This window comes from Nyctibius grandis, chromosome 16 (assembly GCF_013368605.1).
Source record: "Nyctibius grandis isolate bNycGra1 chromosome 16, bNycGra1.pri, whole genome shotgun sequence".
In the NCBI taxonomy this organism is placed as follows: domain Eukaryota; kingdom Metazoa; phylum Chordata; class Aves; order Nyctibiiformes; family Nyctibiidae; genus Nyctibius; species Nyctibius grandis.
In genome coordinates, this window is record NC_090673.1 from 1581079 (window position 1) to 1599685 (window position 18607).

At 39.5% G+C, this 18607-nt stretch overlaps 1 protein-coding gene across 12 annotated transcripts in view; it reads left to right on the forward strand.

The window, feature by feature from the left end:
- DENND1A (DENN domain containing 1A) overlaps positions 1-18607 on the forward strand; it is a 182240-nt gene that overhangs the window by 153206 nt on the left and 10427 nt on the right. For 3 of the 12 annotated variants that reach the window (XM_068413818.1, XM_068413823.1, XM_068413821.1), the window contains 3 exons: positions 11788-11850; positions 11967-12026; positions 16445-16533. In XM_068413818.1, coding sequence (XP_068269919.1) covers positions 11788-11850; positions 11967-12026; positions 16445-16533 — 212 coding nt within the window. Of the gene's footprint in view, positions 1-11787; positions 11851-11949; positions 12027-16444; positions 16538-18607 lie in introns of those variants that run through there. The other 9 variants (XM_068413822.1, XM_068413826.1, XM_068413827.1 and 6 more) reach the window with 5 other exon arrangements.

The window sequence follows — 18607 nt, forward strand, 5'->3', positions numbered from 1 at the left end:
AATTTTAAAACAATTGTAAAATAAGTGGGAATTATAAAATGTGAAGCAAACCAGATTTTTAGATAAGTATCTATTAATAGAAACTAGTCGTTGTAGCTGCATTGACTGTTCAGGTATTAGGTTGGGCTACACGAGATATAATCATTGCTCAGAGCAATGTTGTCTGTGTCATTTTAGAATGGGATTTGTTTCTTTCAGAACTTTCACCACTATGCTGAATGTAAGTTCTTGGAGACTTTTTTTTTAAAAACAGATTCTCTTCCAATTAAATATTTGCAGTAGTGATTTATTTTTAACTTACTTTCTGTGCGAATACAGTTGGGAGGAACTGGGGCTACTGGAGAAACGTAGCTGTCTACCTCTAGCAGGATAATGTTACATTTCATTTAAAGCAGTCAGAAATCCAGATAATATTATACTCTGCTTCCAGTTTTTTCCTTTAGATTTTTATGAAGGATGGATGGTTCAAACATTTTGGTAGATTAATGAAATATATAATCAAGTGGAAAGTGCAAGTTTAAATTCATGAGGTTTTTTAACGGTCACTTTCAGATTTTTTAATGATCCCTTTCTCTGTGTCAAAAGAAACACACATCAGCTTTACTGAACCACTGGCTGTGGTGAAAGGCTCGGTTGCTAAATGCTTATTACTGTCATTACATTCCAAATGTCCATTTCCAAAAAATGATCTAAGTTAGCAGTTGTAGGGCTATCTCACTTACAGCCTTTGTCCTTTCACGAGTCCTTTTTTCCTGATAGCCCAATGCCAAAATGAAAATTAAATCATACTTTCATTCAGAAGCAAAAGGTTTATGAAATATAAATTAAGGCTTTGGGGAGGAAAAAAGCAGCAACATTTACTGTTTAAATGGGAAATGGCTTCTAACTAGTGATTAAAGGGAGAGATTTCAGTGTCACTTTTAACTCTGTCTGGAATACACTAGGTGGGAACAATTAAAAAGCCACAAGAAGTCTGAAATAAGGGCTGTTTGTGCATTCACAGTTCTTATAAACTGAAGAGGATGAAAGAGGCTTTTTTCTCATTGTCACTTGCTTTCTGTGTCTGCTAGCATTATGCTGGGCTATATGGCAAAGGCAGACTTTTTTAAAATGCATGCATGCGGATTAGGGTCAAGCCCTGTGTATCAGTAATGCAGTAAGCCTCGTCCATACCACTGCAGTGAGAGAGCCTACCAACAGCAGCGAGATGCTTTAATTGAGACATGCTGTCAAAGTGACAAACACATTTGCATACAGTCTATTTATTTTCGTTGGAAAGGTCTGCAGTCTGCTGTTGGTTGAACATTCTTAATCAGCTCGCTGTAAGTGAGCCGGCAGCTAGCTGTCCTATGCTAGGTGCTTCTCTTCATTACATGACAGATTAGCTAAAGGGGGATGGGCTAGCAAGCCAGCAGCAACCTTTAATTTTAACTCATTATCTCTCACCCTATAGTGAGGTAGTTTCTTGCTTTTCCAAATACAGTTGTGTATCTGCAGTTGTTAGGCTACAAAAAATACCAGTAAAATATCTTGAAATGTCTTTGGAAGTGTAGCACCTCAGCTGATTGTGCTCAAAAATTTAGCAGCAATTATCTAACTGTATGAGATTCCGTAGTGTTGTAGCTCCTCTGGACGACTGGTTATCAGGCAGTGTTTGAGAGGGTTGTTTATTACGGAATTGTTTTAACCATCGTTTCTGTAATACCAGACATTGTGGGAAAGCTCTCCTTGATGGTGACAAGAAGGGTTCCAGCCATATAGCCTAGGGCAATGCAATAAAGGTTTGAACAAAGTGTTCTTAATAAGACTACACCAGGAGACCAAAGCAGAAGGGCGTGACCACAGCTTTTGATCTGTTTGACTTTGCATGCTTTTTTGGTTTGCTCAGAGTGTGCCTTTAACATTGACCCTCAGATCAACCAAATGTAAGGGACTATCATCGTGGGCTCTGAGGCAATACAACTGTACTCAACAAGTAGCAAGAATAATACAGGCAAATAAGGTTTAATGAGTGGGGAGAAGAGGGAACAATTTTCAAGCCAAGAAAAAGATCCATGTGAATAGAATGTCGTACTGAATAGTACCCTCTGTTTGGGGGAAAAGTAAGGTTAATTGTAGTAGAAGGTACAATGCTACAGAGAACATCCTTTGATAATGTCTTATTACTACTTGCTTTCTTCCTGCTTTTTGTCTTAAAACCTGACCAAAACTTACTTAAAACATCAGAACTCATGCTGCATATTCAGCTACCAGCATCCACTGCCACAGCTGTCCTTGGGATCCTTCCCCGTGGTGCCAGGCAGGGCAAGCACCGTGAGCCCAGTAACTGTTGAGCAGGGCAGAGTGGGACAACTAATACAGGTGATGTGCAACTCAGGTGTTTGTAGCTTTTGCTTCCATGCACGCACCCCTACTCTTTAGGTAGAATGCACATGTTTGTCTTTGTCATCTTTTAGCTATTTGGACAATAAACGCTACACTGTGTCACTGTGACTATTTTAAACACATTCCTTGTCCAAGTAAGCAGCTATTAGGGGCTACTTTGACAGGACCCACAGCTTGAAACCTTGAGGTCTGTTGTGGTGCTGGATGTGTTTGGTTTGCATTGGGTTTTTGGGGGGTGGGGTGGAGGGTGATGTTTGGTTGTCGCTTTGGTTTTGGTTTGGGTTTTTTGTTTGTTTTTTTTTAATCTCTGTTGCTTCTACAAGAGCCTCCTTGTTCGTACAGGACCGTTACCTATGCCCAGTCTTCCCATCAGTCTTTGAGAGGTGGTGTAAGCACAAGATGGCGTGAGCCTAGATTCTTTAAAAACAAATCTATACTTAGGAAGGTTCCTTCTCTGGAGCTTTTACACAGTCAGTAGCACAACTGATCTAGTACAATTAAAACAACAAATGATAAGCTGCCAGAAACATCTTTTGTAGGGAAAGGGTATCATTTCATTAGAAGCAAGTTATACTGGCAGGTCTGCTCAGCTCTCTGATTGGTTCTATTATAATTAGAATGTCTTTTGTCAGCTTAGGTGTGTTTATGTTTCTGTGGCTTATTTTATTTACCAGCAAATAGAATATTTTATTCCATTTATGTACCGAAAGGTAAAGCTTAATAAAATTCAAAAGACTCTTCCAAGTATGTCTTTACTTAAGAGATTCAATCATATTCCACTCTGGATGCAAACTAGAGAGAATTAGTATTCTGGGGGCTAATGTAAATAACTATGAAACAAATGGAAAATCTATTCATGTACTAAAGCAGCTTATCTGACTGTGAAAAGACTTGTCCAGGTTCTTTTCCCAGCTAATTCTTACTGCTGTTTAAACTTCCGCGGGCCATAGAATGGAAATTGCCAGCTTATTTGCTGTTTTGACCATTTGCTGTAAACGAACATGTTCCTTTTTCCCATTCATGATCTGCACTTAGACATGCAGAACAAACAACTCTGCTTTGTAGGGCAGGTTTCTTCTCCAAGAAGATTAAACGGCATTAAGAGGTCAGGGGGAAGATGGGGAGAAAACCAGCCAGCTACATTCCAGAAATGCAAAACTGGATCGCTGCGGCCAGAGGCAGCAGAGGGAGGGATTATCTCCAGGGTAAAATAGATGAAGTAGGGAAGGGAGGAAGGCTCCTTTGCCAGACCCTGTGACTCCCTTCACACCCAGGTGCATTAGAACAATAGCGGATTCCCCTGGATCACAGCAGGCATTGTGTAGCCCTGAGGTAGAAACCAAAGGGGAAAGGGGAAAACAAGTTCATTTTCTAATATTCATGCAACTGTATGCTACGGTTGCAAAGCCAGCCTCCTGTTCTTGCCAGTCTGAACTCTTCTGACAATAGGGATAAGTTCATTAAGAAAGTGAGCTTCCATTCCACTCTGCCTCACTGATGAGCAATATGGTCTCCCTGTTCCTTTCTGCTGAGCCACAGGGAGTTTCCTCCCTCTCTCCATTTGATTCTTTGTGGATATAGCAAAAGTATAAGCCTAGTTCTTTAAAATTATTTGCCTTCAGAAAGCGTATTTTCTACCCTCATTTCTTCTCGCTCCTTTCTTTGACTGTTCCTTTCAGAAAGGAATTCACTGTTGCCCAGTAAAAGTCACCTTGCAAGAAAGGCAAGTATTGGCCCAGAAGCACTTGTCCATCTAACGTCTGCTTGAGACCACTCGAGTGTCCCATCAGGTTCTTAGGGAGCAGTGTTCTTAAGGGAGTAAAAACAATGTCAGTGGACAAGAAAATTATTCATTTGATTGAAATTCTGCTTTGTGGTGTGCAAGCTTTGCAGAAATGGCGATCCATAGGCTAGGAGTTCTCTAACGAAAAGGCTTGCACTCTTGTCATGCGTGTAAATATTTGACAAGTGAGACCTGGCGCTCTCTTTAGGAAGATGTACACCACCTGCAGAGCATACCCAAAGGTTACTGCCTCTCATGCACTCGCTTGCCAGTATTTTCTAATGAGCAACCAGACAGCTATGTCTTCTTCAGCTACTATAGCAATGTAGTATGTGTGTAGCTCGAGCTATGTAGGAATTCATGCTCTGCAGTAAGATTATGTGGCTGCAGTCCTGCATCGAGCAGATGTGTTCATCCATGAAAGAGCACATTCTGGACTGCGGTTTTTAGTGTTTTCCAACTGTCTTGGCATTTCAAGTGCTTCTTAAACAGGGGATGTTCAGAATAAATTTACTGCCCTGGGAACATGCAAGTCAGGTGCCGTAACGCTTGGATGTATGGAGAAAATACTGTGGTTGAGCTGACCTTGTAGGGCTCTGAGACAAGCAATAGCAGCTGTAACATGTCTGCAGAATTTCCTTGTTAGTCCTGTTATGTTGAGGAACCCATAAATATCTTGTAGAGAGTATCTTGGTCCATCACTGCTGGCATGTGGAAGAAGAATTGCACTTTATAAATAATACATACATATAAAATAAATACATCAGTACATGCAAGGCTAACCAAATCACCTAGATTGACAACTTGAGAAAAGCTCAGAGGGTCTTATGGATGACTTGCTTAGTCTATCAATGTAGATCAGCATCCAGGAGCTTCTTATGTATTACTTATGAAGCCGATACGTGCAGTTAGGCCAGAACTGTCTTGAATTGACCTCTGAGCCCCTGGATTAAACCAGAAGATTAAAGGGAGAGAGTATGTGAAACGTATGGTTCTTCGAAGTGCTAACCCCACTGCGATTGCCTGTTTGGCCAGGCATTTTTTGGATTTGCCCTTCAGAACGGCACTGATTAATACCAAGTAAAACGGTTGCGGAGTGATGTTACAGATAGAAGAGCCGTGTACTTTTGTGTGTTTGTGTGGAGGAGCATCCCCCTAATTATGCAGACTTCCTCGGTGGATGATGAAGCGGAAAGAAGCAGGTAGTCATTGCTGTTTATAGAACTCCTTTTTTTTTTTCTGTACAAGTATTCTGCTTGCTAGAGACGAATAGCTGTTAAAAGATAATAAGGGATATGTCCATTTTCCAACATTTTAAATCATGTGGGTTGCATGATCTTCTTCATTTGAATTCCAGTATCAGGCCCGCAGAAAGCCCAATGTAAAGCTGACAAAATGACCAGTTAAAAAAGAAAACACACACAAAATAGTGCAGCTTTTTTCTTTATATTTAATATTGCATTGCTGGATTTTCCAGTATTTTAAATGAAAAATATATGTAGTTAGTTCCATGTTGACAATGTCCTTGAGGATTTGACAGTGAGATTTTCCAGCAGTTGCTCTTCGTTAGAATCCTGGTGGTGTTTAATAAGGCAGCCGAACTGCTGGCACCTTCGGTTCTTGTTTGTTCTCCGAGGGCTCGGGGCTGCTGCAGTAAGCACATCGACCAGGGCTGATCATTACAAGGGCGTACGCCACCATGAATAAAAATGTCACACGTTTTCCCATCTCACAGCGGTACAAAATGTCAGTCCTGTCAAACAGACATTGCGGGTAGCAGTGAGCAGTCAGTACAAATTGGGAAGCCGAATATTCCCCCAGCTTTCTGATATTCTTCATTTGAAGCAGAAGAAAAACAGTTGTTAACCTATTAGCTGTGATTTTAAACTCTGCTGAGATAGTAGATGGATAGACTTTAACACATGGGGATAAATATATTCCTGGGGTCTGGGATTTTTCGCATCATGTTTCTCCATCCATTTATATTGAGAAACAGAGAGAATGAAAACAAGCCACTGCAAAATATGCCTCGTCTTGGTAGAACTCCTTTGGAAATTTGAACATCATCTCAATGAGGTTCTCTCAAACCCTTCCCTGTTTTATCTCTGTGAATAGTTCTGAAAAAAAACCTCCTTGCTGTTTAGCTAGTAATCCAGAAAGGGCATGGTTCAATGAGTTAAGGAAGTTTTCTTTCATGGTCCTTTCATCATGCAGCAGCATAACAAATGAAAGTTATGCTGCTCTCAGGCTAAGGCGTATCATGCATTGTGGAGTCCATGGGATATATTATTTTCTGGGTGTCAGACTTGCCTTAGTACCATGAACACACCTGTGTGTTCACTGAGTTATTCATCTAGGGTTGAGGCATGGATATTGTCAATGCAGGATTCTGCTCTTATTGCAGGGTCCAGAAAAAATCTGGTGCAAAGGAGGTAACAAAATATTAAAGAAATAACAAAAAGTGGTACTAAGTCACCAGGGGTTGCCTTAAGGGACAAGGAGAGCAGGTAAAATGGGCTGCAATGGTCCAAGTGAGTATCTCAAAGAAGTTTACTTAGAAGCCCATTCTGTAAGTAGAAATTTCTTCGTTTTTTCTCAGATACCTTCTCAGAACAAAAAGTGGTGTATGCATTTAAGCTAGTGAATCATTGCAAATTGCCCCCTTACCCTTGGCTGCTGAAGCAAACTGCTGAAGGAAGGCTCAGCAAGGGACACTCATGCCAAAGCACTACAGAAATGGAACAGAGCAGACAGAAACTGGATTAAAAGAATGCTAGCCTGCTCCTGGCTTATGTATTTAGCTGTCTGCAGTATGAGTCTTAGAGTCCTCTGAGGCCTTGCTACATATAAATAAAATAGGAAACAAAACGTGCAAGGCTTTTTTGAACCAGAACGACTCTACATTGAATTAAATATTTTGTGTTCTGTAGGTATCTGTTTCCTGTGGAAAGAGACACCTACTACATAGAGCTTAACTTACAGTGGGTTTCAGACTGTGGTCTGCAGGCACCTGGGAACTGTGCCAGGTAAATAAGAGGCTGTTGACAGTTGTCTCCTTTGGAAAATGTCAGGAGTCTTCAAACTGCAAAGTGTTGAATAACATCAGTTTAATACAGTTAGGGTTTTTTTTTACAGTGTTTTAGAAGAACTGAATGCATGTATAGATGGGAGGAGGTCAGGGTTTATTTTCAACTGCACAGGAGATAAAAAGTGACATAGAAGAACTAAGTGGTCACAATCTTAAATTGCATTGATATCATCTTTTGTGGGTTTTGTACTGGTTGGTTGCGTAGTATATGAACTTCCCTGTCACTGGAGCTAGGAAGTAATCAGAAGTCTTGACAGGTCTTTAAACCACAGACACCACTGCAAGTTAACAGCTACTACATAATATTCCTCCCATGAACATCATACAAGAGTACATGCTACTTTGGGGCATGGCCTGAGTACGTCTGCTCAACACTTACTGCACACATAGAAAAACATACCAATCTAATTCTCAAAATGCATCCTTTCTCTTGTGATTGCAGACAAAAGAAATAAAATACCATTCCATTCTGCAGCCAAGGGCTTTATTATTTAAGCCATGTGTTTTTAGAATAGCATGAAATGGGAAAATGGGAGCTTATAGGCACCTACCTTTCATTACCTTCTCTTACTGACTGCTTCTCTGTAATGTAACAGAAGATTCCTGGCTAGAAAGGTAAGGAGATGGTCCTTGTTTTTCTCATTAAACTAATCAGAGTGGCAATCTCTGCCCCTTTTGTAAATTCTTGGCACAGCTATAGGCATTGCTACATTTTTACCAGATTCATTCTACCTTCCCAATCTACAAATATCGCTTGAAGAATGAGGCATCCCTTAAAACATGGAGATTATTTTTATCACAGGACCCAGCAGATTTCTGTTGAAGTATTTCAGCGTGTAAATTAAATATATTTGCTGTAAAGCATACACTGTTCTTGTCATCCCAGTTTGTGAGCTGTACATATGGGAGTATGTAAAAAGTAGTGTGTGCACTGTGCAGGGATCTGGATGGATAATAAAACAGCTGCCTCGTAGATCCCATCTGCTTTCTGTACTGAATCTTTTTAGGTACCGTACATTTTTCAGTGTTGTTACTTTCTCCCTTTTTTTTTTTAATTGAGTGTTCAGTTGAGGTCCAGAATATTCTTCCAAAGTCAGCACTTGAGATCTTTTGCAGCATGATGTGTTTGAGCGTGAGTACGTTCAGGTACATCCCATGTCTGATAGTCTTTAAAACATACTGGCAGTTTTTAAACCAGTCCTGAATTTCTGAAGGAGAGAAGATATTCACGTAGAAAAGCTTTTCTTTGGAAATTATTAGAAACACCCCTCACTACTAATTGAGAAAGAGAAATACTTCCTTCTATTTGTACTGACAAACCAGTTTTTATCTAGTTGTGTTTCGTTTATTCATTTTTTTTCTAGTTGGACTTGTTGCTGCATATGAAATAGCACCTCTAATTTACTCATAAAGCTCTGTTTGGAGTACCACCTTTAAAAATATCTCAACAGACATCCCCAATTAGTTTGAGATGATATTCTGCTTATGAGCTGTTACCTCGCAGACCAAAAATGATCTTTTTGTAATGTTTTCTCTAGTATAAAAAACATAAATAGCTGTATTGTGAAAGTTCCTTGGATATATAATAGCTACTTTATGAGATGTGGGATCTATAATTTTTAAACAGTATTTTTACAGTGTAAAAGTGAATGTAAGATTTTTCTTCCTCCAGCATCTCATAGCTTAATATCACTTCTCTGATAATTAGTAAAGCAGTACCAGATCTGCAGTCATAAAATTGGCTTTCTGCAAATTTTCTGTCCTGTTGCTTCAGAAGTATTTAGAACAAGACAATTAAGAAAATGTCTAGAGTAAAAAAGGTATGCTGGTAAACAGCTATTGGTAAGAAAGTGCTAATTCAGACATTTCTCCCCTTCATAGAGCAAAACTACAGTATAAACATTTAGGAACGTACCTAGAATAGCAATTTAGCAGCTTTTAGCAGTGTAGCCATGTGCTGTTTTGTACCCGTTCATCCTTACAGCACAGGTAATTAAGTTGATGTTCCAACACAGCTTCCCCTCCTGACCTTTTAGAAACAACGTGTTTTGCTGCATTAACAAATTAACTTCAAATCAGTGCTTTTGCAGGGAATACGGCCTTCGTATAGTTGGAATATACTCGCGTATCCCATTCCGGTGACAGATAGGAACATCAACATTAAAAATGAAGCTCTGGTAAAGGGCAAATAACTGTTATCTCCTGGTGGGCCTCCACGTGAGTTACTCCTCACTGCCGTTTGCCTGTTCTTCTCTGTGCTTCACATCAGATTTAAGCCATACTATTTCCCTACCCATATTTAATAGAGAGAACATGCTGCTGTGAGTATGTACTTTTGTCTTCTCATTCTATTCAGATCTCTTTAGGATTCAGAAATGTAGTACGTGGTGCAATACATACGAGACCTCAAAATGAACTTTATTTCTGATAGCACATCAGTGGATGAGATAAATTTGAATCTAAGTGTTGGATTTGACTGACCAGTACTGAGGTCAGAGTTCTGGGAGTTAAGTTTACATGATGCCTATTTAAAAGTCCAAGAGACGCAAAAGTTTCTACACCTTTAATCTTTTCCCAAAACAGCATTTCTGTGTGTCTTTATTGTGGAAACATAGAATTATTTTTTTATCAGATATGAAAGCTTAATCATATGTGATATTTAAATCTCAGGTGGAAAAAATAATCCAGTGACAGGAATTTTCTAATGTAGAAATGTTCACAATTTCTACGTAAGTAAAAAAGAAAAAATAACAAAGGGGAGTGTATATGCAGGAGGCATAAACAATTTGAAAAAATAAATTAATAATAATTGCATCTTGTTTTTCTGCTTCATCAAATACTTTACCTAAGTTGCTACGTAGTAACTGAATGTCTTTTAAGTAACTAGAAAAGTGCAAATTCCAGATTTTTCAGCTGTTCCATTATGCTTCTGAAACATAATGGAAAATAAGTATGCTTCGTCACATCACAGAAGTTAGTATTTTAATATATTTCAAGGTTGTGCTGTCAGCCTGAGCAGATAAGACAGGAGGATACACAGCAGCATAACTCGATTTCTGTGACTGAATTGAGTAATATAAGGTACAGAAGGGAAACAGTTCAGGAGGGCTAATGGCAGCCACCTCAGCTCGCCACCCTGTCATTTCTCTCTTTGTTCTCTTTGTTTTCGTACTTGCTTTCTTGGAAAATACAAAGGGAAGCTATCACATGGAATAATTCTGGCCTCAGCTCTCCATCCCAAGTGTCCTTTTTTTGTTCTCACCCACCCCAAAATGCTGAGCCAAGTACATGTGTGCAGTCTGGCACTCGTTCATTGACAACACAAGTAAGGAGAATTGAACCAATGGATGCAAAAGTATAATTTAATGGGAAACTCGAAAGAGAAGTCTGAAGAGATGCAAGAAAATGAAAATGGCGTGGAAAAGGGTAGGCTGGAGTTGTACTGTTACACAGTGTGGGGGCAGTTGAGAGAGAATGTCTGTCCATCTAGAATAAAGACTATGCTAGTAAGAAATTAAGAGCTGCTGAGATATTAAGCTGGAATCTTTTTTGGAGAGAGATACAGTAATCTGCATAAGCTTTCTTTTTCTGTCTGAAGAAGCTGACTCCCACTGTCAGTTCCTGTTCCTTCTCTGTGCGGCTGACGGGGTTTTGTCTGTGGAGGGCACGGTGGGCTGGGGGCAGCCGTGCAGTCATCGTCGTCTGGTCAAGCAGGCGTTCGGAGACATGCCCGTGCGCCCCTCGCTGAGGGCTCTGCTTCGCTCTTGAAGTGCTCATACGTGTACACAAGCTGCCACAGAAAGGACGTTCATCTTGTTCTCAATATCAAAGTTGTACTTTAGGATGGTTTTATTTAGAATCTCATTAATTGTCAGTGCATCCCTTGTCTAACAGACTATACCTTAAGATGCCATCTGTGTGAGGAGAGTCACGCTGCTGGCTCAGTCAAAAGCAACTGGATTGGAATAGCTCCAGTGCTGTTACAAAGCAATGAGTTGGCCAACTGCTAATGTAAAAAATGAGAGACAAAAATAGGCATCTTAACGCACTCTTCTGTCTTCATTAGAACTGTTGGTGACGGGGCTTTTAGTTTTCTTTGCAATGACAGTACGCACGTTGCTCTAGGCAATGCATTTAAACCTTGATCCAGGGCAGTATCTAAACATGTGCTCATCTTCAAGTGTATGAAAATTCTAATTGACGTAGGGTTTTTTCCCATGCTCTTAAATGTCTTTGCTGGTTTGAGGCCTTTACTGTAAGCTTTCACAAGCACTAAAATCACTCTTGAGGTTTTAATGACAGCTGTTTTCAGTGTCCTGCTTTGCAGGATTCTTTCTATTTGCATAAACATTGTCTAGAACACTTGGACCTCGAGGTCCACAAGTCCACCTTGAGTGTCTTTGTTGTCTCAGTAAATTTTGCATGATCTGCTCTGGAGTGTTGATCATGCTACCTTTGGTTTAACATAAGCTATGTTAAGTCTACATCAACAGGCAAATACAGCTACTTTTCCTATTGTGGCACTTTATAGGTCGTGAGATTTGTCACTGTTTTGGGGGAAAAAAAAAAAAAAAGAAAAATTGCATTTTGTGAGGTGAGTATGACGTTAAGGTAAATCACGTGTTATCATCCACTCATACTGCTTTTGCCACAAAATCAGAGGTGTTTTCATCTAGGTGACTACTTAATTTAGTTTCCACTTTGATACAGCAGCAAAGACTCCGTCCGCCTCGGCCACCGCCGCCAAAGATACAGCGTTCATCTAGGCCCGTGAGTAGCTGGTAGCTTTGTTTCACTGCCACAGCTTAACACTGCCTGAATTACGCTCTCAGTAGCATTACTAAACCTTGGTAGTTTGGATTGTCAAACTTTGCAGAAAAGCAATGTGTGAATTATGCTCCTAAACTCCCTTCTTCTCTGCTGCGGCACAGCCCTGGGACCTGCCTTTATTCTGCTTTTCTTTGACGAGTTCTGCAGCTTTCAGGCAGTTCTGCAGGTAACTGATGCTGCTGTTGCAACGTTTGTTTTTACTTTTGCGGTGATTTCTTAAACAAAAAGTCTTGCTAAGCTGGCGTAAGTTTTTAGCCAGTGAACTTTTGAAGACTTGCACTAAACTCAAATATGAAAGGAAGCAGAAGTCTGAAGAGAAAGTATTTATTCTCTGCAAGTGATGCTTTAAAGTAATTTGGGATGCTTAATTTTTCTTCATGGAATAGATGAGTGAATACACATGAGGAAAGCAAAGTCTATATTTGGGCGGTAGAACATTAGTATCACATTATGGATGATATGCATATATACTTTATGTTCATTTAAAATGCAAGCTGGGACTTGATGTAATTACATAGCATAAAAAACGGAGGCACAGCATGTTGGCCGGAGGAAGTGACTCTTCCATGGAAGAACTGCACAGAAATTATTCTCAGTGCAGTACCTGTACTGTATTAGGCAGGGATACCTTATCTCAGCAGTTTTTCATTCAGAACACTAACTGTAGGACAAGTGTTACATATTAACTGTGCCAGATGGCTTTAAAACTGGAGACTCTGCTGGATCTGCACCAGTGATTTTTTTTTTCAGTAATACAGGAAAGGGGTATCAGTTTAGAAGGGGTGTTGTTTTTTGCAACAGCCTTGGAAGATATTTATTTCTATTCAGGACTTTTGCTATATGAATATAATTCCCCCAAAAGGCAAATATATCTTAGTCCTTGCTTCCTTATACATACATGTATGTGCATAAGAAAGAGATGCAAGTTTTCAAATCAAATCTTGCTAAAACTTATTTAAAATATGTTTTGGATGAGTAGGCAACTGGTTAACAAGTGCACTTGGGTGTGTGTTATCTTTTGGTCTTCGGTGCATGTTCCTGTGTTACATTTCAATAGCATGTGTTTCTTTTCCTCCCTCTTCTTAACTCTGGGGGTTTAGCTTAACAGTCACTTTTATGGATTTCTGCTCTGAAGATTTCTGTTTTCTGTGTTTCAAAGACAGCATTGACTATGCTTATATGTGTTCTCTTAAACGTAATTGATATGGGAGACCCTCCCAGACATGTTACACTAGGAGCAAACTTTCCATGGTACCATGGGGTTCCCACCACGCTTCATAGCCCTCGTTTTGTGTTTGGCAGGTGTACGAGAGCACAGCGCGATCCCTCTGTACAAAAGTTGCTAAACAGTATTGTTCAGATCGAGTCATTTATTACATCAGAGTCTTGCTAAGACTGTTTAATCTCCCAGCTGTAGTGCATTAATAGTCCTCACTATAATGTGTTTGTGTCAACTGTCTTTGCTCCCAATGTGATTGATAAAAGGTTGGAAATGTAATAATAAAAACTCCTGTTGCATTCATCTAGCTGTGTCAGTAAGTGAAACAGAAATGCTTCATTCATCAACAGGAAATTCAAGATAAATGTAAATGATTATAATCACTCCCAAAAATATGCTTGTACCAAACATACATAAATTTGTTGTTGTTCAGAACTGTTATTTGGCTTTTAATAGTTGAAACGCATTTTTGTGTGTGTAAATAATACTTTGTGCAGGCTGCTTTTTCCCTCCCTTAGTCTTGGCATATATTACAGAGGTGGGTATCAGCAAGTATTTTATCCTAGCCTTTTACAGCAAGCACTGAATGAGGAGACCAGGTCCCTCTGCTCTTCAAACCAAGGCCACGTAATACCAGAATTCCTGAGAAATACTTACTGTTTTCAGGATATATCTGTTATGAGGAGGAATCCATGGGCACTAGTCCTTGCAATACGAGTCATTACTAATAATAAAAACAAAAACACAGACCAAAGAAAGGTTAAGGAAGCAGAACAGATACATTATTTATACTGGAAATGAGTTGTGGTCGTATTATGAAAGGGAGAGGCTTGTTGCTTGTAATTAATAGAGATCTGTTTGGATTAATAGTGGCTGTTTCGAAACTTCATTCAATTGGAAAAAGTTAAAAAATAATAATTATGCATAAAGTTGATGGGGATGGTAATAAGCACATTTAACCCTTCTGTACTGGATGTTTACCTTTATTCTGTTGGCTGTGTGCTCCTGTAATTGGATTTCTTTCTTACTTTTGCATTTGATAAGCATTTAACCTTGCCTGTTTGGCTACATAAGGCTCAAAATCCAGCAAGGAATTGGCTTGATTCCTGGCTTTTCCTTGCAGTCTCCCATGAACAGTGCTCTAAATCCCACTTAGCATGTCACCCTGCACTTCACTGGTCTGGTGGCCCCCTGGAGCCATCCCAAACTCTCATCTCTCTCCCTCATTGCCATCACTCCCCCAGGATACCACCCAAAAGGTGAAAGTGTTCACAGCATGATGACAAGCCAGCTTTACACATCATCTTCCAGCTCAGATTTAATTAAACAGCTTTCTTTCTTCCTCTCTTTCTTTTTCTCCTTCTTGCTCTCTTCTCCCCCCAATTCCTCTTGCTTCTCCCCCCAGCTCTTGCACGCACTCGCTCTCTCTTGCTCGCTCTCTCTGTTTTATCAGCCCTAATGAAGCAGTATTCTTCATCGATCCTGCTGATTGCCAGCCCATTCCTTTTGTTTGTTGGCACCGAGCCATTCAGCCGCACTCTGACAGCTCAGCTCCTCTAATTAGCTCTGTTGTTCTTTTCCCCATGTTTCACCACGTTGCAAGTTCAGTTGAAGTTGCCACAAACTTAATCCTTCCATTCCTGCCATAAATTCACATTCTTAAGCCGTCTTTATTGTAGAGAGGAGCAGCCTTGTGTGGGGACTGATCTTCGAGACCTTAACATCTGACCTTTTTATAAGCCCTTTTTCCTAAGAAATAGTGGCGATACATCTCTGGATTTCTTCATCATATCTGCTGTATGCCATTTCCTTTGAAATGAAAATTCAATACAATAATCCTGCTACTATGTTCTGCATACTGTTGTGTAGTGCAGAAACACTACACACAATTTGGTGGCTTTTTCGTGGCAAGAAAATTCAAGGTTTATGTGCCTGGAGGGGGGGGAGAAAAAGCCCAGAAACATCCCACCCCCCAACAAATACTAATTAAGAAAAAAACAACAAACAAAACCAAACAAAAAATAAAGAGAAAACTTGGAGAGGTGGGGTGAAATCTGTGTCTATTCTATCATTGCAAACAAATTCATTATTCATCCAAAGAGCGCTTAGGTTGTAGCCTTTAACAGCTTTCTTCGTATGGTGGCTATTAAGGGAGCACAAGCTCGGGGAGGTCAGAAGTTGAGGTGTACTCCTAACTTTATTTGAGGGCTTTGGGGATTTCTGGTGAAACTAGCATTCAGCTAAGCCAACAAACCAGACTCCATTTCAGGTAAGGTAGTACTTTCTTAGTAAAAAATTGAAAGCTTGTTTGTACAGCCTGGCCCTGATGCTGCAAATGTTCACTCCCACTTTTGACTCAAAGGGATAAGGTCATCAACAGGATTGCTCACTAGTGTAACTTTGCCTATATAGGGATCACGTGTGCTTATTCCTTCCCATGAAGTAAAGCTTGTTTGCTTGGGGAGTTAGTGCAAGTAGATTGAGCTTAATTTCTGAGCATTAGAAGGTGATGGATGTGTTATTTAAGATTGGATTGGCAGCAACATCATCTTCCGCAGAAAAGCTTTGGATTTTATTACAGACAACAAAAGATACACTAAGATAACATTAGGGGTGATAATGATGTCTGGCAAGGGTTTCTGCTCAGCTGCTGAAAGGAGGCAAATTCTAAAGAAGGAGCTACGTTTTTTCATGTTATAACATTTATTCTAAGTACAAATTTTTCAGTGCTCCCTTACACAGAAGTCTTCACTTGAGAAGTTGGCTTCCTATGAACAAGGGGACAGAAGGATCATGATGTCAGAGCTGAATTCCACTTTCCAATATAACGTACAGCAACACACAGGATTTTCCAGTTTTACTCTATTAACTAACTGTACAAGAGAAAGCTCACATTTAGAGAACGTTAGAGACCCAAACAAGTTGTGGGTCCCTGTAGTTTATATTCATACTTTATATTCATTTGTGTATCTATATTCATTTGTAATGTTGCGGCACAAAAAATAAAGAAGTTTAAAAGCAGTTCTGAATGGATGATACCTTTAAGATAGCGGTGGTTATGCATATTTTGTTATTTATGTCTGTTGTTTGATCAACTTGAAGTATTTGATGAAATATCTTCTGTGTGTGTCTGTAATAGGTTCGCCCGCCAAGACCTCATGTTGTTAAGAGAACGAAGAGCAATATTGCTGTGGAAGGACGAAGGACTTCAGTTTCTAGTCCAGAACAGTAAGTGCTTCGCTGCTCTGCTTCTCTCTAGTTGCGTCAACAAATAGTGCGTTCAGAACTGGAACCAGCCAAAGGAGAAATCAAAAAATACTACAGATCAAAGAAATTTTTTAACTAACAAAAAAAATGGTTTTTAATTTTTGGAACATTTTAGAGGAAGTGTGAAAAAGCAAAAAAACCCAAAGTTTACTTACTGGAAAATTCTGGTTTGCCAAGTTAGACATAATCTGATCAGCCTGTCTAGTGAAAGTTTTCAGGTTTTGGAGGTTTGTTCATTTCTTTGTAGTTTTGTTTTGAAGTATGCTTTAAATGAAATCATTAAACACTTCCCTGCAAATCCGCTGTTCTTGCCAGGCTTTGCCTGGAAGATGTAGAATTGTTTGTTTCATAGTGATGGCAGTAAGGGTTGTGTCTCATGCTTGTTAGAGTCCCATTAACAGGTCTGTAGTGAGCTCTATAGTGAAGGCTTGTAGAGCTTAACTCTCTTGCCTAGTACTAGCAAATTCATCATCTCTTTAGATTTGACTATGAACTAAACAGGGGTGATGTTCCAGATAAGTTGTACTGCTGTAGCTTACTGCTAGTGCATAAAATGTGTTGGTTTCCAATGTCGCTCTTGTTCATATGAACAGTATATTCTGGTACCTTGGAGAGATTTTTTTCAGATAGTTTCATGAATGTGGTGACAGGCCATCAAGTGAAAACCTAAAAAGAGAATGGATATATTGAACCTTACCAACATAGCCCAAAAGACACTATTGTGTGTGACAAATGTACACGTAGGCTGCATCAATATGCATTTTGGATTTAAAGTTATTTGGATTCTTTGAAGTGTAGCTACTTCAGCTGTTCAGAAGAACAAAGATTCACCAGCACTAAGTCCTGATTGGACACAGAGGCTGGTGTTGGCTGCATTTCTTAAGGGCTGGAATAAGCAGGTGCCTCCTCTCAGTTCAGAGTTTGGGAATCTTAAGAACTGTGCATTTTGCCTGGGGCAGTTGGTCTTAGAAGAAGGTGTCGTGAAAAATGTGTAAGTAAAGTGAAATGCTTTAGCTGATGCCCAAGATTACAGGATATTTGCTGTATCTGAACATACCAAAATCCCATAAAAAGAAAAAGGCTGGTTTCTTTAAACACACCTTTTCCCCACACGTGTACCAGTTCCCTGGCACCACTGTTTGAGGGGAAAAAGAGGTGGAGGTTGGGTCGAGCCCCCACCACCACAAAGTTAAGTGCATGGCTAGCTTTTTCCCAGCCACTCTAGGATGGGGAGATATTCTGGCTTTTAGCTAAAGCGGTCGCTTCTAAATTCTACAGGATTATTTATCCATGTTGTAGTGGAATGTGGTTGCCCTCTTGTGGAGTAGATTGCAAATCCTGCAACAGGGCTTGTGCTGTTACAGGGTGGTAGCTGTCCCTACACAAAGATTATAGGAATTTTTAAAATAAAAGGTTTTTCTTAAAACTCACTGCATTTAGGTGAAGGATAATTGAGTCAGTTTGACCATTATGTCTGTTTCATATGATGGATTATGCATATTTGGATTCAAAAGCTGCTTGACCTTCCAGTGTGACTAACTGCTAACATGTATTTTCAGTTCCTGCCAGTATCAGAACAGAAATAAAAGTAAACATTAATGATAAACATAATAATTATACTAATGCTAGTAATATATTGAATTACAATTATTATTTTAGTTGGGTTTGATTTATTGCTGTTAATTTTAGTGAGTCTTTACAATTCGTCTGCTTTCACAGAATAAACTACAAAAATTTTTTTGTGAAAACAATTGACAATAATCTACAAAAGATAACGAAGGTGCTTTGTGGCTGTAAACTGACTTATTTTTCTTCATGAGCATTTTACTGATAGATTTTTTTTCCATCTTTTAAATGTGGAAGAAGAACAGGTAATGGTGCTAATACCACTGCCACTTGCTATATGGTACCAGTTGTGGTCTCTTCCAGATGTTTCACAGCTTCGATATTTTACCCAGTTCAAATGCAGTGTCGTAGCAGGACCTGATGTATTTTCATTCTTTCCTGAGATCAGCTTCAGGTGGCAAAACAAACT